We start from the raw sequence: 19,074 nt of genomic DNA, 5'->3' as shown, positions 1-19,074 counted from the left end.
AAACCTATCCACGTGTCTTTCCTTTATTACCTCAAGTTAGGAATTTTTTTTTTCTTTTTCATTTTTGCAGTCTAATACCTACTTTCACATTACGGTAGTGTTGCAAATTTTTAATGCATTTTAAGCAGCTTTTGGTTAGCATACACAAAAATAAAGAAATAGGTAAAAATAAAAATGTTTCTTTTGACTTGAAAGTCAACCACAATAACTTTGAGATATACAAAGTAATATGTGACAGTGTTTGTGGAGTGAGAGAATAGAAGTGGCAGAGCAGGGGGGGAAATAGAAAGCAGCTGCATTATTTTGGCCCTTTGAAAGTAAACAGCATGCAACATGACCATGATGCAACAGCAGGAAACAAGAGGGTCACCATATCATTTGAAGTGTTTCTACCAAAGACAAAGACAGGCCCTCTGGTGCGCCACAGCTCGGCTTAAATCTCTTCGAGGTATTTTTTCGATGTTTTAGAACAAACACAGACTGATAAATCTGGAAAGAAAACATACAGAGGGTACTAGGGAGAATGGGAGGAACTGCACTGCAAAGCAGTTTTTAATTCAACTTCTGAATTTGCTACAGGTGGGAGGATGAGATTCATGCACGGAGGGACACAAATTATTTATTTAGAGTTGATTATAGTCATTAATATAGTAAGAGAGGAGAGAAAGCGACAGAGGGAGAGATAAATGAGTGCCATTTGTTATCTACATTAATCAACACGATCTCTGGTGTCAAGGCTGTGGGATGGAGGGAAGATGAAGTGGTAGAAGTGCTGATGAAAAGACATGCAAAGGTTGTGCCACACAGCTATACATATTTCTTTATAATTTAAAGCTTCAAACATAACCAAACAGCTACTGCCAGGCTTAACACAATTAGTGATGTTAGTAGCTTGGGGCAGGCTATGCGTGAAAACAGAACTCATTATTCAGTAAACAAAATGTATAGTATATATTCCTCTACACTTTATATTCAGCAAAAGATCAACTGAGGATTTATGTTTAAGGTAAAAGTGATGTAATCAGTTCTTGTATTTAAAAAAAAATGCCATGATTTTACTCTTTTCCTTGTCTTGGTTGGGTGCTACTCTCTTTAAAAAATGTGATGTTTACCGTAAAAACATATAAAGTTTTAATTATTTCCCAAAGAGACACTTTTTTCATTTGGTTCATGCCACCAAGCAGCTTTTTCTGGATATTTTAATGTCCAGAACTAACAAATGTTTATTGTTTATAGCTGTATAGCTCCATCCACTGCATAAACAATAAAATAATCTTGTAGCTTTTATAATGTTCTCTTCAAGGCATAGTTTACCAGGGAAAATATTCTCCAGTACCCATAATGTTGTAGCTACACAACATGGACAAAATAAAAAATGTGTGCCATATAATATAATGCATCCCAATAAAACAACACTATACACTATTACATGAGACTATTTTTTCTCTCTCTTTTTCAGAAAGAGTCTTAGAGTTGTGACTATAGGCCCGTCGGGCAGTTAGTGAGATGCGAGTCTGGGTTTTGTAGAAATCTTTTTATTTTTCTGTTATTTTTTGAAATGTCTACCATACCCAAGTCAACAAAACCACAAAGTATGTCATTTAGCCATGGATAAAATCTATATTATAATAATCACCACTCCTAAGATAACTGAAAAAATGACAGGCATTTTAATTTTTTTCATTTAGCTCAAATATTTATGTGGGTCATGACTGCTGCACATGTGGATAACAGTTTAAATTGTTTTGATTACTAATTGGCTTTATTAAATCCCAAAATTGTCACTAACTTATTATAATAAAAAAAAATCATGAGCTATTCAAGATGTCTTTATTGAAATTGGAAAATATTATTAAATCCTGCAGTGCTGGAAGCAAGGAGAGAACGCTGATCTTTATAATATAACATAGCTGTTATTTTATTATTGTGTCCAACCACCAACAGCATGAAGGCCATAATTCACTGGTGCAGAAGAATGACTTCATATGGTCCATTAAATCCATTCCTCAGGGCATGCCTACACATATGAGCAAGTTACGAAAACAATATTTGCCATATTGAAACCCAAACTGTATGCAGACAATTACACTTTGTGCAATTAAAGTGCAATCAAAAGGATAAATGACAACAATGCCAGTAAATCCATGCCTTTATTGAGTCCTTGATGGTCCCTTAAGTGTATTACAGTTTGTTAATGTGCTGCTCTATGTATTTTTAATTGCCTCATTATAGCCATTGATTTGATCTTCGAGCTGCAGCAAAATGAGGAAGACGTGCTGTCTGAACTTTGCTGGTTGGGTGAGGGGAAAGTCATATGTAGAAACAGACTATTTGGTATCTTTGCATTTCTCATCCAGCCAAGCCAGGAAGATCTCTCTTTAGCCGATAATATGATCCCTGCTTAATATGATTGTTATGTACGTCATTTGTTTCTCAGAGGGGGATTTGAAAAGATGTAGATTCATAATTAGACTGTGTGTAATGGAACAATTGAATTTTATGCAAGGCTTTGCAAGTTCTCATTCTGCACACTAATCAGAAACCAATTTTAGCTGGCATTCAACTGTTTAACTGCCATGGAAACACCATGTTACTGAAAAAGAATGAAAGCTTTTTTTTAAGTTTAACAGCTATATAATTTGTAAGGCCAATAATGCAGAGCTAAGTGCAATAACTCATAAAATTTTTTTACTTTCTATAACAAAATTCCCACCAATTTTACTACAAGTTGTTAATTATCATTAATATTCTGCATGGCCTTTGCCTTTTAGCCCTCTAATTTTACTGCTTTGATAAGCCACTTTTTGAGCTACTTCAGCCAAATGCCAGAGTGATTCTGCTAAGATAAAAGGGAACATAATTAGTATAAGAAGGTAAAGATAATGAAGTGATAAATGCAAGTCTGAGTTTAGATGAAGGTCAGTTGGGAAACCGTTGGTTTAATATGAGATGGAGGTCCATGCATGTTTAAAATGTGAAAGGTAAAAATAATACAAGAAAAAGGAAGGAGAACGGCAATAAAAGAGGGATGTGTGTGTGAATTAAAGGATGTAAAGGGAGGTGGAAAGAAAGAAATCTCACATTGAAAGTTTTTTATTAGCAAGATTAAAAACAGACATGTAAGCAACTTTTCACCTGCAGAACAGTTTTTAATGTGCTTTTTCTAAATCACAGATTTTTCTTCACCCAAGACTAACTGTGACTGAATAAGAATATTAGCAATAAGAGCAGCAAGAATATTAGCGTTAATATATATATGTATAGAGAGAGAGAGCTACAGACATATGTAGCCACATTGGTAATGAGCGCTATCAGTACCTTTGCATCAAACAGCACATTTATTATCAGCACAACACCTGTAGGAAAATGAAAAGTCAATAGCCAGAACCTAAATGTACACCCACATAAGTTGTAATGAATGCCAGCTTTCCCAATAGACAGATGCACAGGTAAATTAAATGGAAAATGTGCTGTGAACAATAATTGAGCTGACCAGTTTATGTAGATGTCAATATTATAGATGCAGTGTTTTATTTGTGTTTAAGATTTAGGTAACAGACATTTAAGAGCGATGCATAATATTTCAGAGAGTTGTACATTTTAATTGTTGTACACTTCAACAAAAACAAAGTTTAGAATAACTTTTACTTGTTTCCTTTCGTTCAGGTGCCTGCAGTGTGCAACTTGGCTGCACTCTGCAGGCTGCATACCAAATGACACACACTTAATAAACATTTTGAAACTTGTATGAATCATAAAATGTCCTCTATACTACATTGTACTCCTCTATACTACATAGAGGAAAGAAGCTCCTACGTCCTCTGTGCTACATCTTATCAAACTCACACGGGCAATATTCTGTCCACTCACACAACTTGGAGAATGTGCAACAGGTAGTGATACTACTGATTTCCTCATTAACAAATTACACTACATTATTTCATTTGCAAATGTCCAACATGAATGTGTTCTTTACATTCAATGTAGTGCATTGGTCTAACGTATTCATTATTCATCTGTGTCCCTGTGTTTGTAGATATGTTCGCCATTTTTGCTCATTGGAAATACAAGAACACAACCACATTAGTATAACGTGGGTGCATTCTGCAGACTCCTCCTCCCCTTCCCGCACATCCCATTCAAAGAAAGCCTAAGCTGTCCCAAGTGCCTGTGTGAGCTTCACTCATGCAGGCAATAATTAAAATGAGTTTACTGTCTGTCAGACTGCAAATGGCAAAGATAATAATAACAGTAATAAGCCCAGACAATAAAAATAATAAGAGTGGGAGGTGGGATGTCCATTAATGTGTATTAACATGCCTTACAATTCTATAGGTCCCGCACTACCACCACTACAGGGTAATTAAAGGATTTGGTTCTATACAATATATAACAATGTAAGAATAAGCTCTTCTTTTTTTGCAATCAACCAACTACGACCACTTTCTCTTTACTGATTATAAGGTGCTACTTTATATAAGTAATGTACACATTCTCAACTTAACTCAACCACTCACAGTGCAATACGAAATATTCTTTCATGCTGCACAACTGCTTCCACACAACGAATGCTGTTTAGACACCACTCCACAGCCTCTAATGCTGTAACATGATCACCTAGGTGGGTGAAAGGGTATGGCTTCAAAACTCCAAGTTCACTCATCATCTTTATGGTTGGCCATTGAGAAGACAGAGATGACAGGTTCTCACTCACATTAACGAGCTGACAGCAACACAGCGGATGAGAGGGGATGGAGGGATGAAAGAAAGAGGGCAATAAAACGGAGACGAAAAGCCCAAGGCCAACAAATGTACTCAGATCTTCTCAATCAAGAGATGAGCCCTCAGGAGGATGCAAGTTAAAGGCAGAAGGTCTTTGTACAGTATTTCTCATTTAAAATACGACTGATTACATAATATGAGCCCTACCTGAATAAATAATATTTTTTTAACATCACAACACATTTTTTTTTCACCTAGAGCTAATATATGACTTTTATTATTTATCCCAGTCTTGCCATCCATTCATTTTTAAATATTTGGAGCTTAGTTTTTGTTTTTTTCTCATTCTTCTGTGCAGCTTAAATTACAAGAAATGTAACAATCCAGTATAAAATGAGGTGTCAGTGCACCTGTGTCTGGATATTAATGCACTACTCCAAACATTTGTGGCCATTTTACCTTTCCATACCACTAACCATGATGAGCTTGTACCTCTTGTACAAGCTAAAGCAAGCTGTTCCTCTGGTGAGTTTTAGTGATGAATACTAATAAGGAGGCTGCTGAAGTGGAACTTTTGTGCTTCAGATTTGACAAGTTTCTGGTGAGGGGAAATAACCGCCTTACTTTGAGAACTGCTGAGAATCCATATGAAGAGAGTGAAAAGAAAATGAGGAGAGGATGAGTGTTTGCTTTCGTATTCATGTGTTTTGTGTTAATGCTGGTGATGAATCAACACAGAAGAAGCAGCAGGATGAGACCAAACGATTGTGCTGCTAGACAGAAGAAGCTCCTCAAGAAGAGTCATTCTGTCCCCTCTTATGTTATTAGTCAGTCTGTGAGAACTTTAAAATGTGGTCATATCTGTAGGGTTTTTTTTTTTTGTTATGTGGTTACTGCTAGAACTCCTACTGGTATGTGCCCTGTGTTTAAGCATTCGAAGCTCTAAGCCAGGGGTGTCGAACTCCAGGCCTCGTGGGCTGGTGTCATGCAAGTTTTAGATCTCACCCTGGGTCGACACACCTGAATCAAATGATTAGTTCATTACCAGGCCTCTGGAGAACTTCAAGACATGTTGAGGAGCTCATTTAGCCATTTAAATCAGCTGTGTTGGTTCAAGGACACATCTAAAACCTGCAGAACACCGGCCCTCGAAGCATGGAGTTCGACACCTGTGCTCTAAGCTGTACCTGCAGTTTAACTGTACAAGTGTGTGTAACAGAGGGTTACAAGTACATGTCTGACCAAACCTGACCACTAATCAGGCTATTTGCAGTGGGTTCTCTAGCTGTATAGTTTGAAAATTGGCTGATTCTACTGACTGAAAGACAGGCACACGGATACTCATTCAGACACACATAAGCATTAAAATGCTTTTCTTAGTGAGGAAGGGAGCTTTAGGGGGAGTTTTCACAGGAGGAGGTGATCTGTCAGGAATTTCAAGCCCTTGAAGTGTCAGAAATGGAAAGTCTGTGTATAAAGATACTGCAAGTGCCCGGACGACCTACAGGAGATGAATATCTATATGCTGCATTAACATCAAATGGAAGACTTTGAATGAGAAGCTTCTGCCTCAAAATACCATTTATGTCACCTGTCAGACTGCAAATGATGTTTGATGTCTGCAGCAACCTGAATTCTGGTATCACCACCAACCACCCAAAGTCAAGTCTCGCTTTTAAAACACTGGTCTTCTAGGTCTGAGAACTGAACCAATATAGACTTGCCGACAGCTCCTTTGGAAGGGATTCTAAAAGTAATTTTCCTGTACCTCATATGATCTGTGACCTGTGAATTCTGTCATTATGGTTTAAGTTTTAGTTTTACTATTATTGGTCTTATTAAAAAAAAGAAAGAAAACAAAACATAATACTGATCTCATGAATTGAGTCATTCAATCTGATTCAACAGATGATGAAATTGTTGCTTTTAGGATTTGGCTACATTGTGACATTTGAAAGTCGCTACCATGAGAGGACACAGTATACTTTGGTTTATTCTTTGGTTGCACGTATGCGCCAGTCATCACATCCAGTTTTAAAATGCCACAAAGTATGTATTGTGAACAAAACCAACATGAAAAATGATTAAAAATAGATCCTACTGTGTTTTCCATGTTCCAGAACCATACTATATAACAAAAATAATTTGCTTTCCAAAAAAATTGTATATTAGAAGAACAGAAAACAATGAATTGTAATAACATAAATAATAACATAAAAAACTGACCAGGGCCTTCTGTGATCTATTTTTAATTTAATTGTGTGCCAAGTATTTTCAGTGGCTGACTGGTCTAGACTGCAGCAGCAGGTTTAGCTTTTACCAAAGAGACATGCTGTCCATATCTTAGCAACAACTTTCTCAGTCTTCTGTTTTTGAATGTGTATCACATGTAAAATGAGGACACACATAGTTATCACAAAACACTATCTTTTTTTTAGAAACACAGTTGCATATCAAAACATGATGTCAGCTACATCCTAGATAAGCATGAAAATGGTGCCAATCATATCTTACATTAGATTATATTTTGGAATCAGTGCACAGCCAGACTCAACAAACATTTCATTTAAACCAATCAGACCCAATCAAAGGCACGGAACAGGGTTACCTACGCTTATTCTAAGTTTTAGGGGATAAAAAATGCCATGGGGTTAAAGACACTGGAATCTCACATTGGGTCAGTATTAAACTGAAAAGTCACACAACACACAATGAAAGACTGGGGAATTTATATGGCAAGTAGCAGGACCTTCAGTCAGATTTTTACTTTTAAAAGAATCAGCATTACAAACTTTGGAGACCAACTAGCTAAAAAAATTCTTTTAATTTAATCATGTTGTTTTTTCTTTTTTAGAAATTACATTGACGTTGACCTCCCTACACTGGTCAACCACAGAAAGATAAATATGACATCCAGACCAGAAAATAAATTCAAAAAGCATATTCATCACAGAGTTGATCTTTATGTATTAACTTATTGCTTTATGGGTATAGTTTCCCACAGCTTTTCATTCATGACCTTTTTAGTGAGTCCTCTAAAACATGCTATATAGACTACATGTCCTTTGTGTTCTGTATTCTGTAGGACATTTACTAATTCAATAAGAGCTTGGAAAGATGATATAGTCAAGACAAAAGCCCAAAAAGCCCGGCTCTCGGCCTCAGTGAAATACGCTAATGGAAACAGATAGCATTCGGTTTGCAAAACAGAAAGCAGTGGAATGTATTTAGGAATTCAAGTACAAATAATGTAAACTATGTAAGTGTCTTAGAGAAATGATCTGGTCTGGAGGTTGTTTAAAGAGAAACTCTTGTATATCTTTGGTGTATGTCTTACCCACAGTTAGCTGACCAGTGAGCTGTCCCTGTTCATTCCGAGCATTGACAGTCACATTTCTGTCTGACTGGAGGATCAGTGGACTGTCCTATAGAGAAGAGGAGAGAGAGATGATTAAAAGAACATCCAAATGTAGATATACTGGACTATCACAAACATAACCACGAATACCAAAATAGCTTCATAGTTTTCATTTACACCTATTTACTTTACTTTCTGTCTGTGCCTTGTGGGCTCTTGCTTCTCTAGACACCTTTCAACCAACCAGCCAGTACTGTCATAACTTGTATCAACTGTCACAGTTCACTTTTGACTCCCTCTCCTCTCTGCCAGCACCAGACACTTTGCATTCAATTTACATAATCCATTCAAAATGGCATCCATCTGTGATTGTGTTTGCTTGTTTTGAATTGTGTGTATGTCTGCGAAAAGCCAATTATTCTCAACCTAAATGATATAAATACAGCTGTGACCCTGACCTCTGCTTTCCTCTTTTAAAGTCTGACTGGGCCACGCGCTGACGACTTTGGTTTACATTGAGTGGGTATGTGTTGCAATGAATGCAAACCTGATGTCTGCCATTTTCATTGGCTTACAAAAACAATCTAACATCGCTCTCTCTCTGTGTCCTTCTCTCAGAGCCACCTCGGCCGTCGCTCCCAGCCCTTCGCAGTCTGCTGACTCTTCCCACTTATATACTTAACCAAGTTTCCACCCCTTTCATTATATCTCTGCACTTGCATCATTTTCTTTTTTTATTCTCTTCCTCTTCCCTGCGTCTCTCACTCTTACCCTTTAAATTGCTTATTTGTTTTGGCTGCATGAAATGAATAGCTCACAGGTGACCCAATTTCTCTGTTGATTTCCCCAAATTAATATCTTGCTGCATTCTGGTCTGAATTCCAAATGAGTATTGTGTTAAAATTGGAAAGTCGTTGATCCGTTGAAATGGGGAGAAAAAAATCCCCCCCCTTTCCATCCTCTTCTGACTGAATCTCCCTCATTCACCCACCCATTCTATTTGTGCTATTTGTTATGGATGGATATTTATTGTTTTGTGGTCTGCTTATGCAAGTGAAGACCAAATTTCTAATATGTCACACCTGTCTGTGTTCTATTTTAGAGCATCAGGGGCTCCTGGGAGTCACGAATGCAAACATGAACCGCTGCATGAACATAAGTGTTATGGGTACACAAAGTTATGAACAGACACACAAACACATACAACAGCCTTACACATACACAAACAGCGTGGCAAACAGCGTTTGCGTGTGACTGTACACCTCACATACACACTTTGATAAATGCAGATTCTAGATGCGAACACATGCAAACATTAACACCTGAACGGGCACTTAGGTGCAGTTCAAAGCACTCCAGCTTGTGTGCATGTGTACGCAGACACACATAATCCACTCATACAGACTCGGGTAACAAATTTGCCAAACAACAAATGAGTGCTCCACTCAGTTTATTGTGCAATGCATCTCTCTTCTATTTCCTAACACATGTACGCTGGATTAATTATTTTCAACGGGGCGTGTGATAGGCTTCACTGTATTATCTTTCCACTCTGTTAAAAGCGAAGGGTGCTTTGAAAAGTATGACAGATGTAATATGCCTTGAATCATTCCAGCTCAATGGGCGGTGTGCACGAACATGCCTGGTCTTATTGTGTTAGCGCAGGACTCTGTCATTTTAAAGTGCAACCATCGATGGGAAGTCTTATTCTATTAAGCGTTTATAAACAAATCTATGGATATAAGGTTTCCAAATAATGACTACATGTTAAACAGTTGCTAACGGGTTTATACGACAGCTGAATGTTGCCCACAATGTATGAAAAAGTAACAATACTGGCTTGTCCTTCTTGATGAGAAAATTGTCAGTTCCCCCTAAAAGACATTAGCAGTAATCAAAGACTGAAAATCAAAAGCTTTTTGTCACTTGCATTTCTAATTCTATTAAAGTAAGATCTTTTATTCACTCATTTGACACACAATACCCCAGTGTGCAGCCTTTATTATCACTGTAGAAAAATAAAGGCAACATTTTTACAATGTATTATCTACCCATAGCGCCCACTGTACTAGTTCAGAGCATGTTCCTACCATCTGAAGAACGCTCTACAGACGCAGTCTTCAGATAATTAAAGGCCCATGGCAGCTGCTTTATAAATACTGTACCTGCTGTCACTGTTTGCTTCGCTTAAAACTACTAAGGGAGTGCTGCAGATCAAGTTTAAGAAAAAGCTCAGTTTCAGCGATCACATTTAGTATGAATACTAATTAAGTTACCACTTGGTGATGTTCAGCTTTGCCTATTGCCCCAAAACTATGCCACAAAAGCACAAAAGAGCAAACAATAAGAGCTGTTTGTCTCCTTGCTAGCAGTGACACCTAACACTGATCAACCTAGCTCTAATTTACCCAGAACAAGAAAGCGCCACTGGTAGCCTGAACAGTATAAAGGACAATTATATGCAAAAACTGGCTCCTTTAAATACCAGCTAGGCCTCTAGCAATATACAAATAAATATATAAATTTAGTCTTGCTTGCATGGAAAAATACACACATTTATCCTGAGAGAAATTTTGTTCTTTTCACACTTTGCAAGTTACCACAGAGTTACACACGCACACACGTATACACACATATAAAACTAGTGCTTTTAAAACTAATTTTAGGGAAAAAAGTTTACAATGAAACAATAATAAGTAACAAACTTTATTTTAGTGAAGTAAATTAGCTATGGTTGTCAAATTGTCCTTTTAAAATTTAAAGACATTGTTGTGGTCCACTAATTTATTCAGAGGACACATTTTGGGTGGAGCAACACTGAACCCTTACACCAGTGTAGCAAGAAAAATATATAAATAAAAGGAAAAACAATATGTATTGTATCAAATGCATAGAAAACAAATCCACCAGTACTAGTGCAAAGGTATAGCATGAAAATATTCATACACATCTCACATATGCTTTGTGTTGTTCATCCATTATTGTCCCTCTGGTTTTGTTGTTAACGTCTCACTCATAAATCTTTTCGCATAATGCAAACTATGCACTGAGGAACACATACAGTCACAAGCACCATACTCTCTCTTGTGAGCTGACACAACATACACCACCGCACCATTAATTAAGTTAATAGTTTAATTTTTGCTTTGATTATGGATACAGGCATAGGGCTGCCAGCCTGAGGTAGCCAATGTAATTAGTCAGGTAATAATAAGCTGTAGACGGGTGGCTCATCATCACAGCCTCCAGCCCCCACTACAGATGGGTCCTAAAAACAGCTCTCAGCTCTCCTCGTTCATTGGTATGTCACTGACTGCCTGACTAGTCTGCTCAGGACACATGGTTCAAAAGTGATTTTTATTTAGTTATCGCTCCAGCTTTCAACTCTCCTATCTGTCTCTCATGATTGGTCTCACAAGCTGTCTAACTTCATACATTAGCTGTTTCAATAGTAATATAGTCAAGCCTCATACAAGATGCATTTGACTGATTCATCTTTGCCGTCAGCATCATAACAGCTTTTAGCTCTCCTGACTGTCTTGCTGATTGCCTGTCTCACTAACAGACTGACTGTAAATGGCTATGGATGTATGCTGAACAGGCGACACTTCTGGCTGTCATGCTAATAAGAAAGCTTTAATCTCTCTTGTCTCTGGTCAGCTCGATTCTCCTTTTTGTCTCTCCGACTGTCCGAGTGACTGCCTCTTCTGCAATACCCCCTCAAACTCAAACCTATAGGAATTAAGGATGTTACTTTTTGAATGTGATACAACATATGAGGAAACCCATTTATGGAAAACTGAGATCTCAATATAGTAGAATGATTATGTTTAGTCTGCTGTGTTTTTATGTCTCTCTACTGATATGTGTGGAACCTTTTCATTATAAATGTCCTCTAAAGCTCTGTTGTTGATGGGGTTAAAATTACAAAGTTGTTTTAATTTATCAATTAAGTCAAGTATATAGTAAATCGTTCAGGGCTAAACACAATACTAATCAAACACTGTATGATAAAATGCCTGTGGGGGTTCCCCAATTCCTCTTTCAACCTTAATTCAGTTATCTAGCATAGACTATTAAATAAGTAATGTGCTTGGTGGCATGCAGTGCTAATGTGCTGTTTTCTGTTCCCACAGCCATATAACAAGACACAATAAACTAGCAGTGCCCTTGAGTGTACTCTGGGTATTTGGACTGAATATGTTCAAGCTTCTTAATGTCCATTCATAAGCCTTATCATCTATTTAACTGGTCACCAGCGTTTGTTACAAGACTTTTATCTAAAGGTGTGAGTTCTGTGTAATCCATTTAAATCTCAAGACAAGCATGAGATTGAGCCAATTAAAAATTAGCAGTTCTACCTTTAGTAGAGTAGCCAGAATGGTGACTATAGAGCTCAAGAGATGGTTATGTAAGTCAAATTCTCTATTTGGATTTAGATAATCCACCATAATCTTGTAACCATCCAAAGAAAACTTGCTATTACACTGTAAAATCTAATTAGTTCCCAGAACTCAAAAAAATTATGGAAACTCGTTGCCTCAAAAAAATTGAGTAAAGCTTAGCTAAAAATGACTAAGTCAGGACAACTTATTTACTTTGAGTACTCTGTACAAGCTCATTTGTTCCCAGAACTCAAAAAAAATTGGATCAAGTTTACGTAAGATGACCAAGTTAGGGCAACTTACTCATTTTGAGTACACTGTACAGCCTTGTTAGTTCCCAGAACTCAAAAAAATTATGGAAACTCGTTGCCTCAAAAAAACTAAGTAAAGCTTACTTAAGATGACTGTTAGGACAACTTATTCATTGCAAGTCTGCAGTATTAACAATAACTTGATATTTCTGACTGTACAATACTAATTGTTTACCTACTGACAAACATGTTAAGTTCAACTAAATGAAAAAACAATTTGTGGTAACCTGAATATGATTAAAAATAATTAACAACACTTTTTGTAATGATGTTAAAATGAGCCCAACTTTTATTTTCAAACACAACAAAGTATAACAGCCAACATACTGGACATGTTCTGCTGAACAACAAACAATTATATTGCCATCACTGTTATAATCTTACAATGAAACAAAGTCTCAGATGTAATTATTCTGAAAATAAGTTTAGGTCTACCACAGTTTGTTTTGTACTTACATTACTTATATAATCAAAATAAAATATTTATTGTTCTGTCACAAGTGCAGTCTCTAATTTAAACACATTTGTTTTCCATTCCAACACATGAGCTGGAATGTTGTATTATTTTAAGGATGGCTTGTTTCCAGTCCAGGCATTACTGCCTGAATGACTGTCATGGATCGAGGTGATCCAAATGTAGGTGCAGAAGAAAGTCTTTAACTTCCCTTAAGTACAGTGGCAGTGGATGTGGGTTGGAGATGCAATGAGCTTGAACCTGCAGGCGACCATCTTCACTGACCACACCATCTGTGACGGAGGACTCATCTCTCCTGGTGTCCTGCAAGCAAACAATCATATTTTTGGAACATGAACTTAATTGCTTTCTTAAAACATTTTTTTCTGCATTTGGTATAGAACAGACTCCAATTAAGACGATCTCAGGCCCCTCCCCACGGGAGAGGTGACATTCAATGTCCCAATTGTCAGTCTGGATAGCCCTGACCACCACCCAACATACAATAATGTCATGAAAGCATAATTTTAAAAGGGCTATGCAAACATGGCCAATAACTTTCATTCTAATGATGTGCAAAATGATTTTGGGCACAAAACAGATTTTGCTGTTAGAAAACTTGCAGACTTCACTATATACAGTGTAGACCCTCTAAACTAAGTTTGGGAGATGTGATCTTTCAAGAAATGCAGACCAAACTGTTGTTGTTTGTTTACTTACACAGCATGTCTTGTAGAATTAACTGGAGTCACCAGCAACAGCATAGTGCAGTCATATCTCAAGTCTAATAACAGAAGACAGGAAAAGATCAGTAAAGAAACAACTTCCCAAACCAAAGCACAAATAAAACAATAAGTAAAACAGGCTGATCTAAAGTATGATTAAAGTTCAGCCTGATTAATATAAATGTAACTGACAGTTGCTAATATATTGGAAAACCAAAATACTTACTGATGTCTTTCTGTCCAACAACAGGAGTGCTGGTCCCGAGCCTCAAAGACAGTAAGAAGCAAGCAGAGGGAGAAAAAACAGAACATTTTTCTGAAACTGATTTGATCCTTAATGGCTGTGCAATCATTGTAACATAGAGTTTGCTTATGTTGTTAAATAAAGGCTAGATTTGACATTAATAGATGCCACAGATGTTCTAAAGCTGCCACAAAGCATGGAAGAAAAAAAAAAAAATAGACGTCTCCGAAAACGTCAGAGCATTTTTGCAAATATGTGATGTCTTGATAAATCGAGCAGATATTTGAACTTTACACAGCTACATTCTCGCCTGAAAATATCTTAAAAGTTTATTTTGTGACCCAGAAAAAGTAATACGTTTTTCAGCGGCGCTCCTCCGCCATTGCCCGCGCTTACAAGCACGGACAGGCTCCGACAACCGTGGCCGACAAATGCGATCCTCCTTTTCCCGGATTACCCTTTCTGGGTCACAAAATAACCTTTTAAGATATTTTCAGGCGAGAATGTAGCTATGTAATGCTCAAATATCTACTTAATTTATCAAAATATCACATATTTGCAAAAGTGCTTCCACATTTTCGGAGAGCTCTGTTATCCACCCCCCACATCCCACACCTACCCCACCCCTAACGGCTGCACCTCCCGAAGAATTTTGTCTGGGCTCTTATCTCACTTATTTATTTCAAACAATCAACAGAAAATTTCACCACATAGTTTTATGTAAGGTTTTAAGGCTGTGGTGTTAATTTTTTAGTAACATGAGCCCAGCGGCAGCAGCAACGCTAGGCTAACACTAACTAGCTAGCAAGATTCTAAACCTGGTGCTAAACTAAGAGAAGCCACAAAATCAGTTTGAATAAGAGTAAACATTTACTCACCAAGTCAGTGTATCAGGTAAAGATCCACAGCAATGACAACAATAATATCTTGAGCTGAAGCTTCTCCAGGTTTGCTCAACATATTCCATAAAAAATGCACCGTGAACATGCGGACTGATCCGAGAGGGAGGAGGACGGTAGTCACGTGGCATTTTCAAACCGCAACTTTCATCCTTCCGCACTGAGAAGCAAAACTTCCAGCTTACTTAGTTTTTCTAAGTTAGGACAACTCAAATAAATGGAGTTTATCAGCGTTTTTGCATAAAAAGTACTGGTAACTTATTTAAATTGAGTTCTAATAACAAATTGATAAAAACTGAGTTCAGCCTATTTAATATTTTTAATTAAACACAATATTACATTTTACAGTGTAGTTATGAGAGTGATTAAGTCAGGAATGGAGCACTGTACCACACTGAGGACTAGGCTATACTATTAATATTATGAAACAGATTAAATCTGAGAAAGTAAGGAGTCCTTTGCTGTGGAATCTGGGAATTGCCATGCATTATGGGATGAGCAGTTCCATCACTGTCAAAAGGAATGACAGTTTTTTTTTAAAGCAAATTTCTTCATTGCTTTTATTAACCTCATAGATAGTTGTCTCATTTACATGAGAATTTTCTGAAATGTCCATGAGGAGAATCAATGGGAAATTAACTTTCGTGACTACAGCTCAGTCACTATTGAAGTTTTCGGGTCAAGAAGTGTATAGCATTCTACTCACATCTGATTTACTGTTATGATAAGCATACTATTTGTGTACTCACAGAGCAATGCATCTACTGTGAATGCACTAATGCACTTAAAATAGCAAGTGCAGACGTATCCAAAATGAAACACAGCAACTGTGTCACCAGGTTTCATTGCAAGACTAGCATGCACAAAGCAGGTAATTACTCACCACAGAGAGACAAAGAAAAATTAAGAAAACGTGAGAAAGGCTGAAGGGCGGGCCTCAAGAACACTGATTAAAAGGGGAGGAGGGTGGGACGAAGAGGGACGGGTACAGAGGGACAAGAGGTGTATGCAGGGACCTCCCGGCTCCAGGGTTGCAGAGTGATAAATCTTACAAAGAGCAACGAGAGAAAAAGAAGAGTGGGAGAAAGATAGAGATGGGAGGCAGAGTAGGGTAAACCACAGAGCATCTGTTTTAGAGATAGACACACCAAATAGATCTATAAACTGAAGTCGCTACGTCAGCCCTCTGCTTTCTGCTTCTTCATGATAATGTATGGTGCTTAAGCGACCAGTCAACAAAGTCACACAGCTCAAGGAAAATAAATGCCAGCTGCGAAAGAAATACTTCAAGATACTAAAGTTAGATGTACCACTTTTACAATACTGCATTACAAACTGGAGCTTTCTTAAAACAAATAGTGATCATAATGTTTATTTCAGGTTTATTATTTTATTTTATTTTTTTTGCTCTCCACATTGGTCTGTATAACTGTATGCCCTGACAACCAAGGCATTTATTCACTCATAATAAAGTATGCCATTTATATTCAAACATTAACAGGCTTTGAGAACCTAATTCAGAGATCTCATTTAGGGAGACATGCAGAACATCCATATCAGTAGTAACAAATGTGTTTGGCTACATCATGGCCATATAAGTAAATTCTCCCACAAGTCCTGTGTCCTGTGGAATGCTTGAGGACAGGAAAAGAGAAACGATAAGTGCAGAGGATAGAGGTAGTGAGGAGAGCAGAGAAGATAAAGTTGCAATGCTCCATTTACCATGAAATATTCTCCTGTGGTTCAAATACTTGAGGTGAAAGAGAAATAAGTTTACTCTGTACAAGTTTTTGTTTGTAAAAGTATGCAGGTGGTGACGGTGACTGCCTTTTGCCCGAGTCAATATGCGGAAGCAGTGCACTGTGTGTGTGTAATGTGTGAGACAATATATTTTATATTGTGTCCATGAATATTTCTAATATTTCTATTTCTGTTGTTTGCTTGCATGCATTTATGCCTGCCTACACAGACATGTGTTGGTGCTAATAGATTATTGATCAGGGTCAGTTTCTTAGACCTTCAGTGGCACACACAGATACACACTTAAACACGGACTTGCAGTCTCTGAATACCTTTTACTGAAAACAATATAATATGGCTACTCCCCGATTTGACTTTTCACTCTTACAGGACTCGTACTTTGGTAGTTTCCAATACCTGGGTTTAAGCTTGGTTCTGCAGAGTCATAGATTCTGCACAGCAATCTCAGGAATGAAACTGTATTAAAAAATTAATTGAAGATTTCATACCAATCATTACATCTATTTCATTCCTCTGGTATCCGTCTTTCCTCTTGTGGTTTCCTTTCTGTCCCTGTTCAACTCAATTCTCCAAGGGATCATAACAGATCCCTTTTCATTTGTGCTAAACCCATGGATGTGTGTGCATGTGTGTGTGAGAGAGTTCTGCTTTATATATATGTGTGCGTGTGTGAGAGAGACAGAGAGAGAGTGGGAGAGAGCAAGCGAGAGAGTCCATTTTTTTTTCCTTTAATGGCCACACAGACGCTTCTGTTTAACCCCGTCACCCCTGCAAAGTCAGGACAATCCATTCCATCAAAGCCAGACAGGATCAGGTAGCAGCTACCAGAAATAAATACTTACATCTCTGGTATATGAGTAGCCTACAGGCGGCAGGTTTACTGCAAATGTATATCAGTTATCATTGCTGGTTTATCCTTTGCCTCAAGGTTATCCATTTCGAGCCTAATGTGCAAACAGTAAATTGCACATAACTGAACCTCATGTGAAAGTAAGTAATAGCACCACCACTGTCTGTAGCTGGATAGTTTTGTTTTTCCAGTCACTGATGTATGCAGTCAGAGAATGAAATTTGTAAATCCATCTGTTCCAAAGTGACCAGTGAGTTAAATGTCTTTCACTTTACCCTCAGTACTTACTTTTATCCTGCTCGACACCACAATCCTATAGTAATAACCACTGAATAATGTATGCTAGGCCTTTCCTACTTACCCTAGAGAAGCAGTGTTGGAAGGATATGGCTGCTTCAAATTTAATACTCTGATTCACTGGGGGCTTGAGGCTGGTGGGAATTTTCATGTTCCTATTTTCTATAAAGACCCAAGCCTTTTAAACAGTACAAGAAAAATGCTGTCCAATTCTTTGTCCGCTTAGAAAAGCTTTGAAGAAGGAATCAGGCAGAATTTCCAAGATGTTTCAGAACTTTTTTTCCAATGGACCAAAGTTTTAGAGTGTTTATCTTATAGGATTTGTATAATTTATTCTGTGCCAAAAACCAATTAAGTGTAACAATTAGCTCTTTGGCTGCAAAATGATAAATCACTAAGCTTGTTTAGCCGTGCAAATTTCATGCAATTTTATCACTCTTTGCATGAAGACAATCAAGCAAGGAAAATAATTGTTTTTTCAAACCCCATCTCTAACATCCTTTAGTGGGGCAACCTTTGTGCTTGCATTTCATTTCCAAACTGAGGTTTTAATCAGAGCTCCTCTGGGCTTTTTAGCTCATTTTCTAGCAGTTCAGTATATCTTGTGGTTTGTTAGTGTCTCATTGCTGTGACAGGGATTTCCTGATGTTGGCCTCTCCTCAGAGCTCTGAGCCATGTGATGAAATCCCCAGTCGAGTAGCTGCCTTCATAATTACTGGGAATGGTTTACAAGGGTGGGACATAAGAGAGATGAAGTGGATTCTCTTGATGGCAAAACATTGAATAAAATGGGACATGGGAATGGTTTACAGAGATGAGAGGAGAGTGTGAGAGCGACAAGTGGGAATTTACGTACTGAGGAGATATAAGATATGACTACGATAAAAAGGACAGAATATAGTTCCAACCCGTGGACTCAAAAAAAAAAAAAAAAAAACCTGTTGGAAATCATTTATTTTTTAGTAACATGTACTGAATACAATGTGTCATTATGTGACACATCACGTTCATACTAATTCCTGCCTGCCATCTAAGTACCACAGAGATGCAAGAGTGACTTGGACTTAA

At 37.5% G+C, this 19,074-nt stretch overlaps 1 protein-coding gene across 1 annotated transcript in view; it reads right to left on the bottom strand.

Annotated features, from left to right (window-relative positions):
- LOC116323508 (zeta-sarcoglycan) overlaps positions 1-19,074 on the bottom strand; it is a 168,688-nt gene that overhangs the window by 81,453 nt on the left and 68,161 nt on the right. The window contains exon 4 of the mRNA XM_031743855.2: positions 8,060-8,147. Within this exon, the coding sequence (XP_031599715.1) occupies positions 8,060-8,147 (88 nt within the window). The remainder of the gene's footprint in view (positions 1-8,059; positions 8,148-19,074) is intronic.

Source organism: Oreochromis aureus, linkage group 6, assembly GCF_013358895.1.
Source record: "Oreochromis aureus strain Israel breed Guangdong linkage group 6, ZZ_aureus, whole genome shotgun sequence".
Taxonomy (NCBI): domain Eukaryota; kingdom Metazoa; phylum Chordata; class Actinopteri; order Cichliformes; family Cichlidae; genus Oreochromis; species Oreochromis aureus.
This window is presented reverse-complemented; position numbering and strand designations above follow the sequence as displayed.